The 20,550-nt window shown below is 47.6% G+C and overlaps 1 protein-coding gene across 1 annotated transcript in view; it reads right to left on the reverse strand.

Annotated features, from left to right (window-relative positions):
* Positions 1–18,909, reverse strand: part of NEDD1 (NEDD1 gamma-tubulin ring complex targeting factor) — an 83,854-nt gene extending 64,945 nt beyond the window's left edge. The window contains exon 1 of the mRNA XM_044277272.1: positions 18,852–18,909. Coding sequence (XP_044133207.1) covers positions 18,852–18,888 — 37 coding nt within the window. The 5' untranslated portion in view covers positions 18,889–18,909. The remainder of the gene's footprint in view (positions 1–18,851) is intronic.
* Between the last annotated feature and the right edge of the window lie 1,641 nt (positions 18,910–20,550).

A 20,550-nucleotide genomic window follows, 5' to 3' on the forward strand; every position in this document is an offset into this window, starting at 1 on the left:
ACTGATGTGCATTCTGACAGAAGCATTGCTCTGCTGTCAGATTACACGCAAGTCAGTGTATGCGGCGCTGCAAGACGAGATTTCTACTCTGCAGTAACAAATACGTTTGCCGATGCATAAGAGCTGAGGAGGAGGCGGCGTTCCTATGCTTTGGCAAACACTTTGTATATATATATATAAAAAAAAAAAAAAAAAATCCCGGCAATGATTTATTCATCCACATCGATTGATGTGAATGGAGAAATCTGGTTTGCCAGGGCATACGAGCTAAGTGGGTATGGATGTAGGGCGGAGCTCCTATGTCCTGGCAGACGCCTTTCCCCTCCATTTTTTTTTTTTTTGGCAGAGATTTTTTCATCCACATTGATCAATGCGAATGAAGAAATCTGTGCCGTTCATTTTTTTCTTTCAGCCCAGAGGCTGAACGGAAAAAAAAAATCTCATTACCTGTATGCTCAATATAAGGAGAATAGCAGAAACTCCTAATGCTGGCCATACATGTAATGATTGCGGAGACCCTCAAATGCCAGGGCAGTACAAACACCCCACAAATGACCCCATTTTGGAAAGAAGACACCCCAAGGTATTTGCTGAGGGGCATATTGAGTCCATGAAAGATTTAAATTTTTGTCCTAAGTTAGCGGAAAGTGACACTTTGTGAGAAAAAATAAAATAAAAATCAATTTCCGCTAACTTATGCGAAAAAAAAAAAATTCTATGAACTTGCCAGGCCCCTCATTGGATACCTTGGGGTGTCTTCTTTCCAAAGTGGGGTCACATGTGGGGTATTTATACTGCCCTGGCTTTTTAGGGGCCCTAAACCGTGAGAAGAATAAAGAATAAATTTGGCAAAAAATTTATATATGGGTGTCGTTTTTTTTGCAAAATTTTACAGCTGAAAGTGAAAAATGTCATTTTTTGGCAAAAAAAATCGTTACATTTTGATTAATAACAAAAAAAGTAAAAATGTCAGCAGCAATAAAATACCACCAAATGAAAGCTCTATTAGTGAGAAGAAAAGGAGGTAAAATTCATTTGGGTGGTAAGTTGCATGACCGAGCGATAAACGGTGAAAGTAGTGTAGTGCCGAAGTGTAAAAAGTGCTCTGGTCATGAAGGGGGTTTCAGCTAGCGGGGTTGAAGTGGTTAAAGTGTGTAATTTCAAAAAACAAAACATTTCATAGCGACACATCAAAAGTTTAGATCAATGGGGGTCCCAGTGCTGACCCCTCACAGATTACTAAAACAAGGCAGAAACGCTCAGCTGAGCGCTCACCCTTCTCGCTCTTGAAGACTGACTCAGTAGAAAGTCTATAAAGCTCATCTTCAGCTAGTGAGGAAAGACCATGATCAGCTGAGAGCTTCTGCCTCCAGTGGGGGTCCCAGCATCCAGACCACCAGTGATCTGTTCCGGTTGTCAGATGTTATCCCCTAGCCACAGAATAGGGGATAACTATTAGATAGATGTGAGTCCTACTGCTGGGACCCCCACTAATCATAAGAACGGGGGCCCGTACCCCCTGCAGTCAGTCGCACATGCATAAGGCTACTCCATTAATCTATATGGGAGTTCCGGAGACAACAGAGTACACCATGGCTATCTCTGGAAGTCTCATAGAAAAATATTTTTAATTTAATACACAATATAAGGGAGCAGTGAGGGCAGACGCCCAACCAGCATCCCGCCCCGCCTGTCTCCCTAGCTTTCCAGTCAGCACAGCACTGTGCAGTTAAAGGGCTTCTACCACCAGATTTTGACCTATTTAGCTGCTGACACTAGCAAATCGCTAGTATCAGTCAGTACCTAACCGTGTTCTTTTATCAATTTTGTCTGCTGCCGTTAACCTTAAAAAGTACTTTTATTGATATGCAAATGAGCCTCTAGGTGCTATGTGGGCGTCTTGTCAGCACCTAGAGGCTCCTTCCACTAACCATTTCTGCCGCCCATTGCGTCCCTCCGGCCCGCCCCGCTCCTGTTGATTGACGTGAAACTTCTAAGTATTTTGTACCGATTCCCGCGCATGCGCCGTGCGCTTCTGTATTCGGCACAGGCGCAGTGAGTGAATGCCGCACTCCTGGTGCCGGCTTCCTCACTGTAACATAGTCGGCGCAGGCGCAGTGAGAAAGCCGGCACCAGGAGTGCAGCATTCACTCACTGCGCCGAATACAGAAGCGCACGGCGCAGGCATCGGTACAAAATACTTAGAAGTTTCACGTCAATCAACAAAGGCGGGGCGGGGCGGAGAGACGCGATGGGCGGCAGAAATGGTTAGTGGAAGGAGCCTCTAGGTGCTGACAAGACGCCCACATAGCACCTAGAGGCTCATTTGCATATCAATAAAAGTACTTTTTAAGGTTAACGGCAGCAGACAAAGTTGATAAAAGAACACGGTTAGGCACTGACTGACACTAGTGATGTGCTAGTGTCAGCAGTTAAATAGGTCAAAATCTGGTGGTAGAAGCCCTTTAAGAAGATTGATGTCCCTTAGCAACGCTCATTTGAGAGACCACTACTCAGGGACATTTCAGCCCAAGTTTTCTACTATAAATAAACGATTTATTTTGTGATGTCATAGACGCGGTCATGTGCGCTGACCGCTTCAAAATCTGCATCCGCAGCCGCCCGCCCCAGCATGAACCAATACTGGACATTTGCAGAGTACTTGTACTCGTGCAAATGTCCCCGATACCACTGCCGATCCCTGCTGGCCACTTGCGGCGGCCGCTCTTAGCAGTTCGGCGTGGGGGAAGGAATGCTGTGACTCGCATTCCCGACACCCGACCTCTGAGAGGATGCTGTGATCCGTGCAATTAAACCCTCAGGAGATGCATCTGAGGGGTTAATTGCGCGGATCACAGCGTCCTGTCAGAGGTCGGGTGTCAGGAATGTTCTTCAGGCTCTGCATTGGTGGCAGTGCGCCCCCCCTCCCTCCCCAGTATTAATCATTGGTGGCAGTGGCCACAGGGTCCCCCTCCCCCCCATCATTGGTGGCAGTGCGCCACCCCTCTCCCCTATTAATCATGGGTGGCAGTGGCCACAGGGTCCCCCTCCCATCATTGGTGGCAGTGGGCAGTTCCGATTGGAGTCCCAGTAGTGTAATGCTGGGGCTCCAATTGGTTACCATGGCAGCCAGGACGCTACTGAAGTCCTGGCTGCCATGGTATGTTAGTGAGCAGCATTATACTCACGGTCGTCGTGGCCGCTGGGCGCTCCTTCTTCTCATAGGTCTGTGTGGCGCATTTCTAATGCTATAAGCATTAGCAATGCGCCGCACAGACAGAAGAAGGAGTGCCGGGCGGCCTCGGCGCACGTGAATATAATGCTGCTCAATAACATACCTTTGCAGCCAGGACTTCAGTAGCTTTACACTGCTGGGACTCCGATCGAAACTGCCCACTGCCACCAATGATGGGAGGGGGACCCTGTGGCCACTGCCACCAATGATTAATGCTGGGGAGGGAGGGGGGGCGCACTGCCCACTGCCACCAATGATTAATACTGGGGGGGGGGGGGGGGTTGATAAGAGGGAGAGGCTGGGGACACATGAGAGGCTGGGGGGCTGATCAGAGTCTGGGGGGGGGGGGGGGCACATGAGGCTGGGGGCTGACCAGAGGCTGGGGGCTGTTTTTTTTACTTTTGGTTGGTCAGTGGTCACAAAATAAATGTGTTATTTATTTAATTGTTACAATTGGTATCAGTGAGTACTTAAATAAGAGTATCGGTACTCGTACTAAAAAACAAATGGTATCGGGACATCCCTACTATAAACCACTCATTCTGGTAGAGAATTAACCCTGTAATGTTTTTGTTGTTACTAGAAGCCAATTGACTAGTTACAGATACCCGAAATTGTGAAAAATGACATATAAAAGTATAACAATTAACGTCTCTTTGTGGCTGCCTGGCTGTCCCCATACAGTATAATGTCTCCTTGTGGCTGCCTGACTGTTCCCATACAGTGTAACGTCTCCTTGTGGCCGCCCCATACAGTATAACGTCTCCTTGTGGCTGCCCCATACAGTAGTGTCTCCTTGTGGCTGTTCCCATACAGTATAATGTCTCCTTGTGGCCCCAAGTGGTTTTTTTCTTCTAAATGGGCATTTATCGCGATATATATCGTTATCGTGGGAATATTTTTGATATCGTCCAACCCTAGGTGACAGCTATAAAGATACATTTTATTGAATAAGGCTACATGCACACAACCATATGCATTTTGCGGATCCGCAAAAAATAAATAAACGGATGACATCTGTATGCCGTTTTTTTGCAGATCCATTGTAACAATGCCTAAAACGGACAAGAATAGGACATGTTCTATTTTGTTTGCGGGGCTATGGAACAGACATACTGCTGCGGATAGCACGCGGTGTGCTGTCTGCATTTTTTGCGGATCCATTGAAATGAATGGGTCCACATCCTATCCACAAAAAAACAAAAAGGACCTGCAAACAAACAACGTTCGTGTGCATGTAGCCTAACTCAGTGGCTGTGCTACATTTTTTATTACATGTAATTATAAAAGTATTCAGATCCAGGGACTAGTTTGAAAACTGTAGAATATGTTTTGTGACACAACCCCCTTAATGTGTTATTGGGGAGGGGAGTATTATTATTATGTAGCACGTGAGGGGGAAAAAAAAAAAAAAAGGGGGGGGGGGAAATGGATACGGTCAGAGGTCGTCAGTTCAGGCTAATTTACTCCCTCAAAAAAAGACTTGGGCCTCTTGCACACAACCGTATGTATTTTCTGGTCCACAAAAAATACGGATGACATGCATTTCGTATTTTGCAGAACAGCTGGCCCCTAATAGAACAGTAGTATCCTTGTCCGTAATGCGGACAAGAATATGACATGTTCTATTTTTTTGCTGAACGGAAATACGGAAATGGAATGCTCATGGAGTACCTTCCTTTTTTTTTTTTACCCATTGAAATAAATAGTTCAGTATACAGTCCACAAACAAAAACGTAACGGACACGGAAAGAAAGGCCTTATGCGTATTTTTCCGCATGGCGCTGTATCAGCAGCCTGCCGGTCTGACACACGATTGCTGTGTGTGCAATGGGCACCATGTGGCAAAGCTGTGTGTGCAATGGGCACCATGTGGCAAAGCTGTGTGTGCAATGGGCACCATGTGGCAAATTGTAGCCGACCTCTGTATATGCTCGATATGTAGAAGGGCTACATGTTGAGCTTTGTTATTGGTAAGGAGGCTGATTTGTCAATTTGGGTGGGCCTGGCATTTGCTGTGCCACTCTGTGAAGTATGCTTGTACAGTGGGGCCACCATCTTCCCCAATGCTGCTAGTGGAGTGGTGGCCTGGTGTGGTAAGCAGCCTCTTGCAACAGGTGCTGTTGGCATTGTGAGCACTGGTAGATCTATAAGCCCCTTGTGTGGTAAGCAGCCTCTTGTAAGAGGTGCTGTTGGCAGTGTGAGCACTGGTAGATCTACATACAAAATCATGACATGGGGCAACTGCATATGGAAGCACTGTGTATGGCGGCACTGGGCTTCTGTTTAGTGTATGATGTTGGATAAATGTAAAATTTGCCATTTCTGCATAGATTACATTTTCCCTGCAGAAATAGCAGCCTCATAATTAGGGATGTCCCGATACCATTTTTTTAAGACTGAGTATGAGTACCGATACTTTTATTTAAAGGGGTTGTCCAGGTTCAGAGCTGAACCTGGACATCCCTCCATTTTCACCCCGGCAGCCCCCCTGACATGAGCATCGGAGCAGTTCATGCTCCGATGCTCTCCTTTGCCCTGCGCTAAATCGCGCAGGGCAAAGGCATTTTTCTGAGTTCCGGTGACGTACCGGGGCTCTCCATGGGGCTGACAGGCAGCCCGGTGACGTCACCGGCACTGATGGGCGGGATTTGGCTCTGCCCTAGCCAGTAAAACGGCTAGGGCAGAGCTAAAGCCCGCCCCTCAGAGCCGGTGACGTCACCGAACACACTGCTGGGCCGCCCGGCAGTGTGTTATTGAAAACACAAGAGCCTGTGCCCTGCGCGATCTAGCGCAGGGCACGGGAGCGCATCGGAGCATGAGATGCTCCGATGCCAGGCTCAGGAGGGCTGCCGGGGTGAAAATAAGGGTATGTCCGGGTTCAGCTCTGAACCCGGACAACCCCTTTAAGTACTCCCCAATACCAATTACCGATACTAATTTTAACAATAAAATACACACACATGTATTTTCTGACCACTGACCAACCAAAAGGCCCAAACACAGAACTATAACATTCCAAGGAGATGTTATACTGTATGGGGGGCAGCCGCAAGGAGACGTTATACTGTATGGGGGCAGCCGCAAGGAGACGTTATACTGTATGGGGGCAGCCGCAAGGAGACGTTATACTGTATGGGGGCAGCCGCAAGGAGACGTTATACTGTATGGGGGCAGCCGCAAGGAGACGTTATACTGTATGGGGGCAGCCGCAAGGAGACGTTATACTGTATGGGGGCAGCCACAAGGAGACGTTACACTGTATGGGGGCAGCCACAAGGAGACGTTACACTGTATGGGGGCAGCCACAAGGAGACGTTACACTGTATGGGGGCAGCCACAAGGAGACGTTACACTGTATGGGGGCAGCCACAAGGAGACGTTACACTGTATGGGGCAGCCACAAGGAGACGTTACACTGTATGGGGGCAGCCACAAGGAGACGTTACACTGTATGGGGGCAGCCACAAGGAGACGTTACACTGTATGGGGGCAGCCACAAGGAGACGTTACACTGTATGGGGGCAGCCACAAGGAGACGTTACACTGTATGGGGGCAGCCACAAGGAGACGTTACACTGTATGGGGGCAGCCACAAGGAGACGTTACACTGTATGGGGGCAGCCACAAGGAGACGTTACACTGTATGGGGGCAGCCACAAGGAGACGTTACACTGTATGGGGGCAGCCACAATGAGACGTTACACTGTATGGGGGCAGCCACAAGGAGACGTTACACTGTATGGGGGCAGCCACAAGGAGACGTTACACTGTATGGGGGCAGCCACAAGGAGACGTTACACTGTATGGGGGCAGCCACAAGGAGACGTTACACTGTATGGGGGCAGCCACAAGGAGACTGTATGGGGGCAGCTACAAGGAGACTGTATGGGGGCAGCTACAAGGAGACTGTATGGGGGCAGTCACAAAGAGACGTTATACTGTAGGGGGGCAGCCACAAGGAGACGTTATACTGTATGGGGGCAGCCACAAGGAGACATTATACTGTATGAGGGCCACAAGGAGACGCTACTGTAAGGAGTCAGGACAACAATTTTTGAAGCCCCTCCCTCCTCAGTATAATAGTCTTGTGGCCATCATACAGTAATGTATATTTCTTCTTGCCCTAATGCCTGCTTTTAGAGATCAATGTGCAGCTTGCAGGCATGAAGGGAAGGACCAGGGCCATAGAAGACAGACCACAACACCTTTATTTATTTCTGTCTGTAACCACTTGGGCTGGTTATAATCTTCTAACTAAGCTTTATACACTTACTAGGGTCGGTTCCTATAACTTTTAAAACTACTGGCAGGCGAACTCTGTTTGAGGAGGCCAGAGGGTGTCTGGACTCTGGAGAGGCATTTAGATGGGAAGTTCGGACCTTTTTCATGAATCTGTTCATTCGAATCAGTTCATTCAAAAGAACTGATTCATGAATCGAATCTTCGGTTCACTTGCTGAGTCGGCTCTCAAGTGAACCGAAGGTCAAGAGGGACTCGCTCTTGGCAACAGCTCTGCTGCAGTGAATGCAGTGGAGCAGACTGTAATGTAATTACAATGTATAGTTATTGCAGGGACTCAGAGAATCGTCTGAGAGTTTATTAGTTAAAAGAATCGAATGAGTCAGAGACTGTGTCACCGAGTCCCTGCCAGGCTTCCTGCTCTGCTACACTGCTGCATGCACCCTGTACACACACAGCTCTGCTACATCAGCTTACTGCAGGGCATGGTGGGAATTGTAGTTTTACAGCAGCTGGAGAGCCGCAGGTTGGCCATTCCGTGTGTGTGTGTATATTATATATTGTGGCAGTGCGTCTTATGGGGCGCATGCTGCACAGCGCGGCCTGTGATGTATCAGCGGGGAAAGAGGAGGGGCTGGCGGCCGGCAACTGATATTCAAATGGTAGCGGGGCCCGATGCAGTCACTGTATTCTAATACACCGGGCCCCGCAGGCAGGCCGGGCAACAGCGTAACGTCACTCACTACGTCATGTGCCTGTTCCATTACTGTTATGGGGGGGAATCTGTGAATGACACATATGTAGCATCTTATGCTACATATGTGTCATTCACAGATTCCCCCCCATAACAGTGTCATCCACAGATTTCCCCCCCCCCATAACAGTGTCATCCACAGATTCCCCCCCCCCCATAACAGTGTCATCCACAGATTCCCCCCCCCATAACAGTGTCATCCACAGATTTCCCCCCCCCATAACAGTGTCATCCACAGATTTCCCCCCCCATAACAGTGTCATCCACAGATTCCCCCCCATAACAGTCATCCACAGATTTCCCCCCCCATAACAGTGTCATCCACAGATTTCCCCCCCCCCCATAACAGTGTCATCCACAGATTTCCCCCCCATAAGTGTCATCCAGATTCCCCCCCCTCATAACAGTGTCATCCAGATTCCCCCCCCTCATAACAGTGTCATCCAGATTCCCCCCCCCCATAACAGTGTCATCCAGATTCCCCCCCCCCATAACAGTGTCATCCACGGATTCCCCCCCCATAACAGTGTCATCCACAGATTCCCCCCCATAACAGAGTCATCCACAGATTCCCCCCCCCCATAACAGTGTCATCCACAGATTCCCCCCCCCCATAACAGTGTCATCCACAGATTTCCCCCCCATAAGTGTCATCCAGATTCCCCCCCCTCATAACAGTGTCATCCAGATTCCCCCCCCCCCATAACAGTGTCATCCACAGATTCCCCCCCATAACAGTGTCATCCACAGATTTCCCCCCCCCATAACAGTGTCATCCACAGATTCCCCCCCCAATAACAGTGTCATCCACAGATTCCCCCCCCCAATAACAGTGTCATCCACAGATTTCCCCCCCCCCAATAACAGTGTCATCCACAGATTCCCCCCCCCCCCAATAACAGTGTCATCCACAGATTCCCCCCCCCCCCCCCCATAACGGTGTCATCCACAGACCACCATTAGTTCAAAACCCACCAAAAGCACACCTTTTGGTTAAAAATATTTATATTCTCCTCAAAAACCTAGGTGCATCTTACGGGGTGAAAAATACACATACATACATATATACACACACACACACACACACACACAGTCCTGATCAAAAGTTTAAGACCACTTGAAAAATGGCAAAAAATAAATAAATCATATTTTACATTGTTGGATCTTAAAGGGATTCTGTCACCAGTTTTTGACCCCCACATTCAAAAATATGGTTATGTGCATGGTGCCCTTGTGATTCCTAATGTGGTCTTATAAGCTAAATCTGTAGGCTCATTTAGAGTAAAAATAACGTTTTATCTAACCTGTCATTCATCAGATTAAGGTGCCCAGGAGGACGCTCATGTCTCCAAGATGCCGCTGCCGTTCGTGCCCAGCTCCTCCTTTGCTTTCTGAAGCGCTGCGCTGAACAGTGCCCTGCGCATGCGCCGGATCTTGTGAAGTCGGGGACAGTAAGCGCCGCTCAGCGAAGTGAATATTGATGAGCTGGGAGGCGCTTACTGTACCGGACTTCACAAGATCCGGCGCATGCGCAGGGCACTGTTAAGCGCAGCGCTTCAGAGCGGGGACCGCAGAAGCCGCCCAGCAAACTGAATATTCAGGAGCTGGGCGGCGCTTCAAAGCGGCAGTTGGGGGAGGCTGGCTGGGCGCAAGAGAGGTGAAACGCCGCCCCTTGGGCAGATTGAAGACCGTTGGAGCAGGACTGCAAAGGAGGAGCTGGGCACATCGCTGATGAAAGCAAAGGAGGAGCTGGGCACGAACGGCAGCGGCGGCATCTTGGAGACATGAGCGTCCTCCTGGGCACCTTAATCTGATGAATGACAGGTTAGATAAAACGTTTTTTACACTAAATGAGCCTACAGATTTAGCTTATAAGACCACATTAGGAATCACAAGGGCACCATGCACATAACCATATTTTTGAATGTGGGGGTCAAAAACTGGTGACAGAATCCCTTTAAGGTTCCAAGTAGAGCTTCAACATGCAACAAGAAGAAACGAGAGTGAGACAAAACATTTTTTGAGCATTCAATTAATTGAAAATAACGATTAAACTGAAACAGGCAGTTTTTCAGCTGATCCAAATTTTAGGACCACATGCCTTTCAAAGGCCAAATCTGTGCAAAGATGTGGATTCATTGTCATTTTCTGTCAGGTAGTCACATGTTGTAATGGCAAAGGCAAAAAAGAAAAAACTCCCTTTTTGAACGTGGTCGGGTTGTTGAACTGCATAAGCAGGGTCTCTCACAGCGCACCATCGCTGCTGAGGTGGGACGCAGTAAGACGGTCATTTGAAATTTCTTAAATGATCCTGAGGGTTATGGAACAAAAAAGTCAAGTGGAAGACACAAAAAAATGTCATCAGCACTGAGCCGGAGGATCCAATTGGCTGTCCGTCAAGACATTGGACAATCCTCGACCCAAATTAAGGCCCTTACTGGTGCTGACTGCAGCCCCATAACCATCAGACGGCATATGAGACTGAAGGGCTTCAAAAACAAAAAACTTCTTCAAAAGACCTAGTCTCCTTGAACGCCACAGAACTACTCATTTGGACTTTGCAAGAGAGCAGCAAACATGGGACATTCAAAGGTGGAAGAAAGTTTTATTCTCTGATGAGAAAAAATGTAACCTTGATGGTCCTAATGGTTTCCAACATTACTGGCATGACAAGCAGATCCCACCTGAGATGTTTTCTACGCGCCACAGTGGAGAGGGCGCCATAATGGTCTGGGTGCTTTTTCCTTCAGTGGAACAATGGAGCTTCAGGAAATGCAGGGGCGTCAAACGACCGCTGGCTATGTCCAGATGTTGCAGAGAGCATTCCTTATGACTGAGGGCCCTCGTCTGTGCGGTAACGACTGGGTTTTTCCACAGGACAACGCTGGAGTACACAATGCCTGCAGGACAAGGGACTTCTTCCAGGAGAATAACATCACTCTTTTGGCCCATCCTGCGGCTTTCCCTGATCTAAATCCAATTGAGAACCTTTGGGGATGGATGGCAAGGGAAGTTTACAAAAACGGACAACAGTTCCAGACAGTAGATGGCCTTCGTGCGGCAGTCTTCACCAATGGAAATGCTTGCATCAAGCATGCCGAAACTAATTTTTGAAGTGATAAACAACATTACTGAGTTCATGTTTAGAAGTTGGATTTCTTTTTTTTTTTTTGGGGGGGGGGGGGGGGGGTTTAGGGGTTTAGCTCTGTACTCTACAAGCCAGGAATAAGTCACCATGGCGCGTGCAGGAAATCGGGCGGCCCAGCCGGGAGAAGATGTCACTTAAGCACAGCCGAATCTAGGAAGTAGACATCACGCTGGACGAAGGCAAGTATTAAAACAGAAGATGGGAATACCACTTTAAGGACCAGGCCATTTTTTGCAAATCTGACCAGTGTCACTTTATGTGTGAATAACTTTAAAACGCTTTTACTTATCCAGGCCATTCTGAGATTGTTTTTTCGTCACATATTGTACTTCATGACACTGGTAAAATGGAGTAAAAAATAATAATTTTTATTTATAAAACAAATACAAATTTTACCAAAAATTGTGAAAAATTTTCAAGTTTCAATTTCTCTTCTTCTATAATAAATAGTAATACCTACAAAAATAGTTATTACTTTACATTCCCCATATGTCTACTTCATGTTTGGATCATTTTGGGAATGTAACAATGCTTAGAAGTTTAAAAGCAAATCTTGAAATTTTTCAGAAATTTTCAAAAACCCACTTTTTAACCACTTCAGCCCCGCTAGCTGAAACCCCCTTCATGACCAGAGCACTTTTTACACTTCGGCACTACACTACTTTCACCGTTTATCGCTCGGTCATGCAACTTACCACCCAAATGAATTTTACCTCCTTTTCTTCTCACTAATAGAGCTTTCATTTGGTGGTATTTTATTGCTGCTGACATTTTTACTTTTTTGTTATTAATCGAAATGTAACGATTTTTTTGCAAAAAAATGACATTTTTCACTTTCAGCTGTAAAATTTTGCAAAAAAAACGACATCCATATATAAATTTTTCGCTAAATTTATAGTTCTACATGTCTTTGATTAAAAAAAATATGTTTGGGCAAAAAAAATGGTTTGGGTAAAAGTTATAGCGTTTACAATCTATGGTACAAAAATGTGAATTTCCGCTTTTTGAAGCAGCTCTGACTTTCTGAGCACCTGTCATGTTTCCTGAGGTTCTACAATGCCCAAACAGTAGAAAAACCCCACAAATGACCCCATTTCGGAAAGTAGACACCCTAAGGCCCCTTTCACACGGGCGAGTTTTCCGTGCGGGTGCGATCCGTGCGGCGAACGTATGGCACCCGCACTAAATCCTGACCCATTCATTTCTACGGGGCTGTGCACATGAGCGATGTTTTTAACGCATCACTTGTGCGTTCAGTTGAAATCGCAGCATGCTCTATATTTTCCGATTTTGACGTGACGCAGGCCCCATAGAAGTGAATGGGGTGTGTGAAAATCGGATGGCATCCGCAAGCAAGTACGGATGTCGTGCGATTTGCACGCATGGTTGCTAGGAGACCATCGGGATGGAGACCCGATCATTATTATTTTCCCTTATAACATGAAGGAGCTCACGAGCGGACCCAAACGCCTCCGTCCAGCCCTGATGCAGTCTGAATGGAGCGGATCCGCTCAGACTGCATCAGTCTGGCGGCGTTCAGCCTCGCCTCCGCACGGACAGGCGGACAGCTGAACGCTGCTTGCAGCGTTCAGCTGTCCGCCTGGCCATGCGGAGGCGAGCGGATCCATTCAGACTTACAATGTAAGTCAATGGGAACGGATCCGCTTGAAGATGTCACCCTATGGCTCAATCTTCAAGCGGATCCGTCCCCCATTGACTTTACATTGAAAGTCTGAACGGATCCGCTCAGGCTGCTTTCACACTTAGAATTTTTTCTAAGTTATTAATGCAGACGGATCCGTACTGAACGGAGCCTCCGTCTGCATTAATATGATCGGATCCGTTCAGAACGGATCCGATCAAGCGCAAGTGTGAAAGTAGCCTTACTTGGGCCAAAAAAATGTCTGAATGGAGCCTTACAGGGGGGGGTGATCAATGACAGGGGGGTGATCACCCATATAGACTCCCGGATCACCCCCCTATCATTGATCACCCCCCTGGTAAGGCTCCATTCAGACGTCCGTATGATTTTTACGGATCCATGGATCGGATCCGCAAAACACATGCGGACGTCTGAATGGAGCCTTACAGGGGGGTGATCAATGACAGGGGGTGATCACCCATATAGACTCCCTGATCACCCCCCTGTCATTGACAACCCCCCTGTAAGGCTCCATTCAGACGTCCGCATGTGTTTTGCGGATCCGATCCATGGATCCGTAAAAATCATACGGACGTCTGAATGGAGCCTTACAGGGGGGGTGATCACCCTGATCACCCCCCTGTAAGGCTCCATTCAGACGTCCGTATGATTTTTACGGATCCATGGATCGGAGCCATGGATCCGTAAAAATCATACGGACGTCTGAATGGAGCCTTACAGGGGGGGTGATCACCCTGATCACCCCCCTGTAAGGCTCCATTCAGACGTCCGTATGATTTTTACGGATCCATGGATCGGATCCGCAAAACACATGCGGACGTCTGAATGGAGCCTTACAGGGGAGTTATCAATGACAGGGGGTGATCAGGGTGATCACCCCCCTGTCACTGATCACCCCCCCTGTAAGGCTCCATTCAGACATCCGTATGATTTTTACGGATCCATGGATCGGATCCGCAAAACACATGCGGACGTCTGAATGGAGCCATACAGGGCGGGGGGGGGGGGGGGGGGGGTTTATCAATGACAGGGGGTGATCAGGGTGATCACCCCCCCTGTAAGGCTCCATTCAGTCGTCCGTATGATTTTTACGGATCCATGGATACATGGATCGGATCCGCAAAACACATGCGGACGTCTGAATGGAGCCTTACAGGGGGGTGATCAATGACGGGGTGATCAGGAAGTGTATATGGGTGATCACCCGCCTGTCATTGATCACCCCCCTGTAAGGCTCCATTCAGACGTCCGCATGTGTTTTGCGGATCCGATCCATGTATCCATGGATCCGTAAAAATCATACGGACGTCTGAACGGAGCCTGACAGGGGGGTGATCAATGACAGGGGGGTGATCAGGGAGTTTATATGGGGTGATCAGGGGTTCATAAAGGGTCAATAAGTGATGGGGGGGGTGTAGTGTAGTGTAGTGTTTGGGTGAGACTTTATTGAGCTACCTGTGTCCTCTGGTGGTCGATCCTAACAAAAGGGACCACCAGAGGACCAGGTAGCAGGTATATTAGACGCTGTTATCAAAACAGCGTCTAATATACCTGTTAGGGGTTAAAAAAATCAGATCTCCAGCCTGCCAGCGAGCGATCGCCGCTGGCAGGCTGGAGATCCACTCGCTTACCTTCCGTTCCTGTGTGCGCGCGTTCACAGGAAATCCCGGCCCTCGCGAGATGACGCGTATATGCGTCGTCGTGCGCAGGGCTGCCGCCTCCGGACCGCACATCTGCGTTAGGCGGTCCGGAGGCGGTTAAGGACCAGTTCAGGTCTGAAGTCACTTTGTGAGGCTTACATAATAGAAACCACCCAAAAATGACCCCATTTTAGAAACTACACCCCTTTTAGGGTATTCAAAACAGATTTTACAAACTTTCCTAATCCTTTAGGTGTTCCACAAGAGTTAATAGCAAATGGAGATAACATTTTCTGAATTTCGATTTTTTGGCAAATTTTCCATTTTAATCCATTTTTTCCAGTAACAAAGCAAGGGTTAACAGCCAAGTTTTAGTTTAAAGAAACACCCCATATGTTGTTTTAAACTACTATACAGGCACACGGCAGGGCGCAGATGGAAAGGAATGCCATACGGTTTTTGGAAGGCAAATTTTGCTGGACTGGTTTTTGGACACCATGTCCCATTTGAAGCCCCCCTGATGCACCCCTAGAGTAGAAACTCCCAAAAAGTGACCCCATTTTGGAAACTACGGGATAGGGTGGCAGTTTTGGGGTACTATTTTAGGGTACATATAATTTTTGGTTTCTCTATTACACTTTTTGTGAGGCAAGGTAACAAAAAAAAATAGCTGTTTTGGCACAGTTTTTATTTTTTGTTATTTACAACATTCATCTGACAGGTTAGATCATGTGGTATTTTTATAGAGAAGGGTTTTACGGATGCGGCAATACCTAATGTCAACTTTTTTATGTACGTTTTACGCAGTTTATTTTTTTTTTAAACAAAAAAAAAATATCATGTTTTAGTGTCTCCATAGTCCGAGAGCCAAATATTTTTCAGTTTTTGGGTGATTATCTTGAGTAGAGTATGATTTTTGCGGAATGAGATGACTGTTTTGCACTATTTTGGGGTGCGAATGATTTTTTGATCGCTTGCTATCACACTTTTTGTGATGTAAGGTGACAAAAAAAAAAGAAAGCTTTTTTTACAGTATTTATATATTTTCTACGGTATTCACCTGAGGGGTTAGGTCATGTGATATTTATATAGAGCAGATTACTACGGACGTGGTGATACCCAATATGTGTAGTGCATTTTATTTATTTTTTTTATCAGTGATTAATGTGTTTTGTTTTTTTTTTTGGACCCAGACCCCACTTGTTCTTGAAGATCCAGTGGGTCTGATGTCTGTATAATACAGTACAGTACACTACTGCCTTTAGCCTTCTGATCAGAAACTTACGAAAGCGCTGCAAACCACAGGTCTGAATTGACCTGCGGTTTGCAGCGATCGCCGATACGGGGGGGAAGGGGGCGGTAGAGACAATTGTCCCAGGGTGCCTGCTGATTGATTTCAGCAGGCACCCAGTTCCGATCACGGCCAGCCGGTGATCGGAAATACACAGGGCGTACAGGTACACCCTGTGTCCTTAAGTACCAGGACATCAGGGTGTACCTGTACACCCTGTGTCCATATAAGGTTAAAACTATATTAAGCAAATTAATTTATTCGACATTTGCCAATTTATTATACATATCTTCCAAATAAACTTCTAAACATTTTAATGTCCATTATGCACACAATAATCTAGACAATACAGATGGAGATTAGTGACATGACACATGTAATTATAGTTGTTAGAAATTGATAATGATGCCAACTACTACTTTCTTAATTATGATGGTGATACTGGCAGACATTTAAAGGATAACTGTCGTATTTTATTTTTTGGGAGTATTGGATTGTGGTGATTAATATCTCCTTGGTGGCCCTAATTCAACTTTTCACTGTGTATTCAATTACCCCTTAATTCCACATTTTGTAACTAAATATTAAGTATAAATAAAAAAGAAAGATTTTAAAAAAAAAACAAAAAAAAACAAACACATGCAATCCACATGTCACCCATGTGGGAAAAACGCAATCGCATACAAAACTGACAGCACCCGCAACACATCTGGACCAAATCCATTACGCCCGTGTGAAAGAGGCCTAATAGAGCTCTATAAGGGTGAATAGGACTTTACACTCTCCCTGCTGCCCTGTACATAATGTACACAGCAGCAGGGAGGTTACCATGGCAGCCAGGCTTAAGAGCCCCAGGATTACACTGCTGGGGATCTGATCAGAAGCTGCCACTGCCACCATAGAGGGGAGGGAACCCTGTGGCCACTGCCAGAAATGATTTTAATACTGAAGGGTGGGGGGGGGGGGGGTCACACTGTGCCACCAATGATTTTTATACTAGGGGGTTGAGCAAGGGCACACTGCACCACCAATGACAATTAACATTAAATACAGGAGGCGGGTGTTGCACCTGAGGGGTTAACTGCCGCTGATCGCAGCTCCCCGCCAGCACCCGCCTCCTGGATTTGTATTAAACATTTACTTTGATTGGTGGCGCAGTGCGCGCGCCCCACTCTCTTCATTGGCAGCAGCGGGACAGGGGGGAGGGAGAGACTGCTTCCTTCTCCCCTGTGCTGCTGAGGAGAACACGGAGCGTGCTGTTCTCCGATACTGGACTGTGCAATAGTCAAGCCTAGTATAAAAAAAAAAAAGCCAAATCCCAGTATCGAGGTCAATACCAGACAAAAGGATCAATTGGGTATCTAAAATTCGATACCCGAAACAACCCTAATTTGAATCCGCCCATACTGGTTATTCCACGGCATCTGTAACTGGGGAGACAGGAATAAACAGTGAGTGCCGTCCTGTGCAGTGAAGGAAAGCGTTGATTTATGAATAGGAGGCAGGATGGAAGAAAATGTAGCCACTTCTCAGTTTTTTTTTCCAGTAAAAAATGATATTTTAACAAGTTCCTTCAGCATGGCCCCTGAAATAGAAGATTTAGGCTACTTTCACACTAGCGTTCGGCTGTCCGCTTGTGAGCTCCGTTTGAAGGGGCTCACAAGCGGACCCGAACGCTTCCGTCCAGCCCTAATGCATTCTGAGTGGACGCGGATCCGCTCAGAATGCATCAGTCTGGCGGCGTTTGTCCTCCGCTCCGCTCAGCAGGCGGACACCTGAACGCTGCTTGCAGCGTTCGGGTGTCCGCCTGGCCGTGCGGAGGCAAGCGGATCCGTCCAGACTTACAATGTAAGTCAATGGGGACGGATCCGTTTGAAGATGACACAATATGGCTCAATCTTCAAACGGATCCGTCCCCCATTGACTTTCAATGTAAAAGTCTGGACGGATGCGTTCAGGCTAATTTCACACTTAGACATTTTTATACAATATAATGCAGACGGATCCGTTCTGAACGGAGCCACCGTCTGCATTATATGAGCGAATCCGTTCAGAACGGATCCGCTCTGAACGCTAGTGTGAAAGTAGCCTTATACTTACCTGCTCCTCGCCGCTCTGCCCTCATCTCACAGTCCCTGCTGTTTACCGGCTGGCTATGGACATGGTCACATGCACCGCTCCAGCCAATGACTGGCTTCCGCAGAGACGTGCTGCTTGTGGACACAGGGACCAGAAGATGGAGACGGCAAGGAGCAGGTAATTATAAGGACTCATGCACACAACCGTTGGATGTTTTGCGGTCCACAAATTGAGGATCCGCAAAACTCGGATTCCGGCCATGTTCTGTATTCTGCAGAAAATAAGAGCAATGTAACAATGTGGCCCTCAGACCAAAAAAAGGTCACGCATCCCTGATATATATCAATGAATTCCTATTCCTGTACCACATAAGGAGTGATGAGCACTTGTCAGGTGCTGTGACAGCATACTGATGACAAGTGACAGGTCCCTCCCGCTCTCTATAGGACAGCACTTCATTCCTTTCTAAAGTTCGTCACCTACTCTTGTGATACAAAGACGCGGCACTGCCATCTGAGTGCCCGGCGTTACTAGAGGAAGAGCAGGCAGCGCGGTCACCACAACAAACCCAGCAAGCCGTTCCGGGGGTCACGTGTCCCTCCAGCCGCCGTTAAGCTTGTTGTGCCTGTGACTGGCGCCACCATCTTCCACTTAACAAAACTTGCAACTTTCAAACGTCCCGCCAAACCGTACCTACAGCCCGTACTCCAGTCACTGCCTGAGCCGACAGTGACGTGAAGAAACAAGGCCACAACACTCAACCTGTTGCCCCCGAGCCCCGTATAGCCCACATCCTCACCTCTCAGACGCTCTCGTCCCCCGCCTCCCCTACTCATATCCAGGTTCGGGGCGAGCGCAGTGACGTCACCGGACTCTGCAACTGCCTCCCGCGCTGTAGTCCTAGCTGCGTGCGCGCTCCGGCAGAGGGCGGGAGCGCGCGCTGCTGACTCACTAACCGATGGCTGGTGGGGATGTGGGGTGTCTGTGACAGGGGTCTGGATTCCAGCCAGTAGTACCTGTATGGGGGGATGTTATACAAAAGAGAAAAGACAACTTGTATGTACGCAAAGACCCTCTAATGTGGCCTGTTCACACAGTCAGGATTTTGGTATGGTTTGTTATACTGTTGGCCATTTTAATCAACAGTGTATGTGACTGAAGCTTTTGCACCCAGTTCCCTGCCATGGGGAAAATGTGACAATAGATACACTACTTATTCCCATAGGTTCCTGCGGCACTCCACCAGAGGCTGCCCCCTGGAAGAGCATTTGGGCATCTAATGACACATCATGCTGCCTCCACATGCAGTTACAGTACATGGAGGTCGGTTATACAGGAGGAAGCAGCCTTCATGCTTGTTCCTGCAGGTTTGCCAACTCGGCTGGAAGGTCTCCCCTGTTTCTGGGAGTCTCCTAGACGTTCCAGGAGAGTTAGCAAGTATGGACATACGTTACTATTTTGATTTAAAAAACGACACCCAAAACCTGAATAGGTTAAGATTCTGTAAGACCATTTTCTATGCACGCTTCATTACAAATTAGGTGCATCCTCTGTCAGTCTGTGCACCTGGAGTGAAAACTACTGGCGTTCTATTCACCTAAATGGGGGTTGCAGAAATCCATGTGCTTCCCATCGAAGCAACCCCATTCAGATGAATGAAACAGCTTTTCAGCTGCAGAAAATTTTCTATAAGTAGACCTGCCATGTGTGAAGGCCTCATGCACACGGCCGGCAATACGCGGGCATCGGCCGTGTGCTCCACACATTACAGATGCGGACCCGTTCACTTGAATGGGTCCGCCACCCGGAGCTGAGGTTCGAAACAGAGGCATCGGACACCACAGAAGCACTACGGAGTGCCGGCTGCTGTGGTGCCTTTAAACATCACCCGGCCTTGACATACTGCCACTGCTCTGCCTGTGCATGATGTCACTGTTAGGGACGTCCAGGCTGGTGGAGAGTCTGCGTGTGAGTACAGCCTGTACTGGTGGGGTGGGATCAGCAGTAATTTACAAGTCACAGATTACATATCGAGCACCGACCATGGCAAAGGCAGAGCTTATCAGCAGGAGACAGCAAAGCAGCCGAAGAAGCCAGGAGTTTTATTATGATCAGGTGACCAGTCATATGAGGAGGCGGGGCTTAGCAGCGTGTGTCGCGGAGCTCGGCTGTGAGGGAAGGAAGTGGTGGGCAACTGGTTTCAGACAGACTTGTAGTTCTCTCCTTGCTAAGCCTTAGGCTGGGTTCACACGGGCGTGACGGATTTGTTCAGAATGCGTCCCGGGTGTATTGCGGCAAACCCGCACGAGTAGGTACCCAATTGTAGTCAGTTTTGACTGCGATTGCGTTCCGTTGTTCAGTTTTTATTGCGCGGGTGCAATGTGTTTTGCACGCTCGTGATAAAAAAATGAATGTGGTACCTAGACCCGATCATTATTATTTTCCCTTATAACATGGTTATAAGGGAAAATAATAGCATTCTGAATACAGAATGCTTA

The sequence above is a fragment of the Bufo gargarizans genome, chromosome 2 (assembly GCF_014858855.1).
Source record: "Bufo gargarizans isolate SCDJY-AF-19 chromosome 2, ASM1485885v1, whole genome shotgun sequence".
Lineage (NCBI taxonomy): Eukaryota > Metazoa > Chordata > Amphibia > Anura > Bufonidae > Bufo > Bufo gargarizans.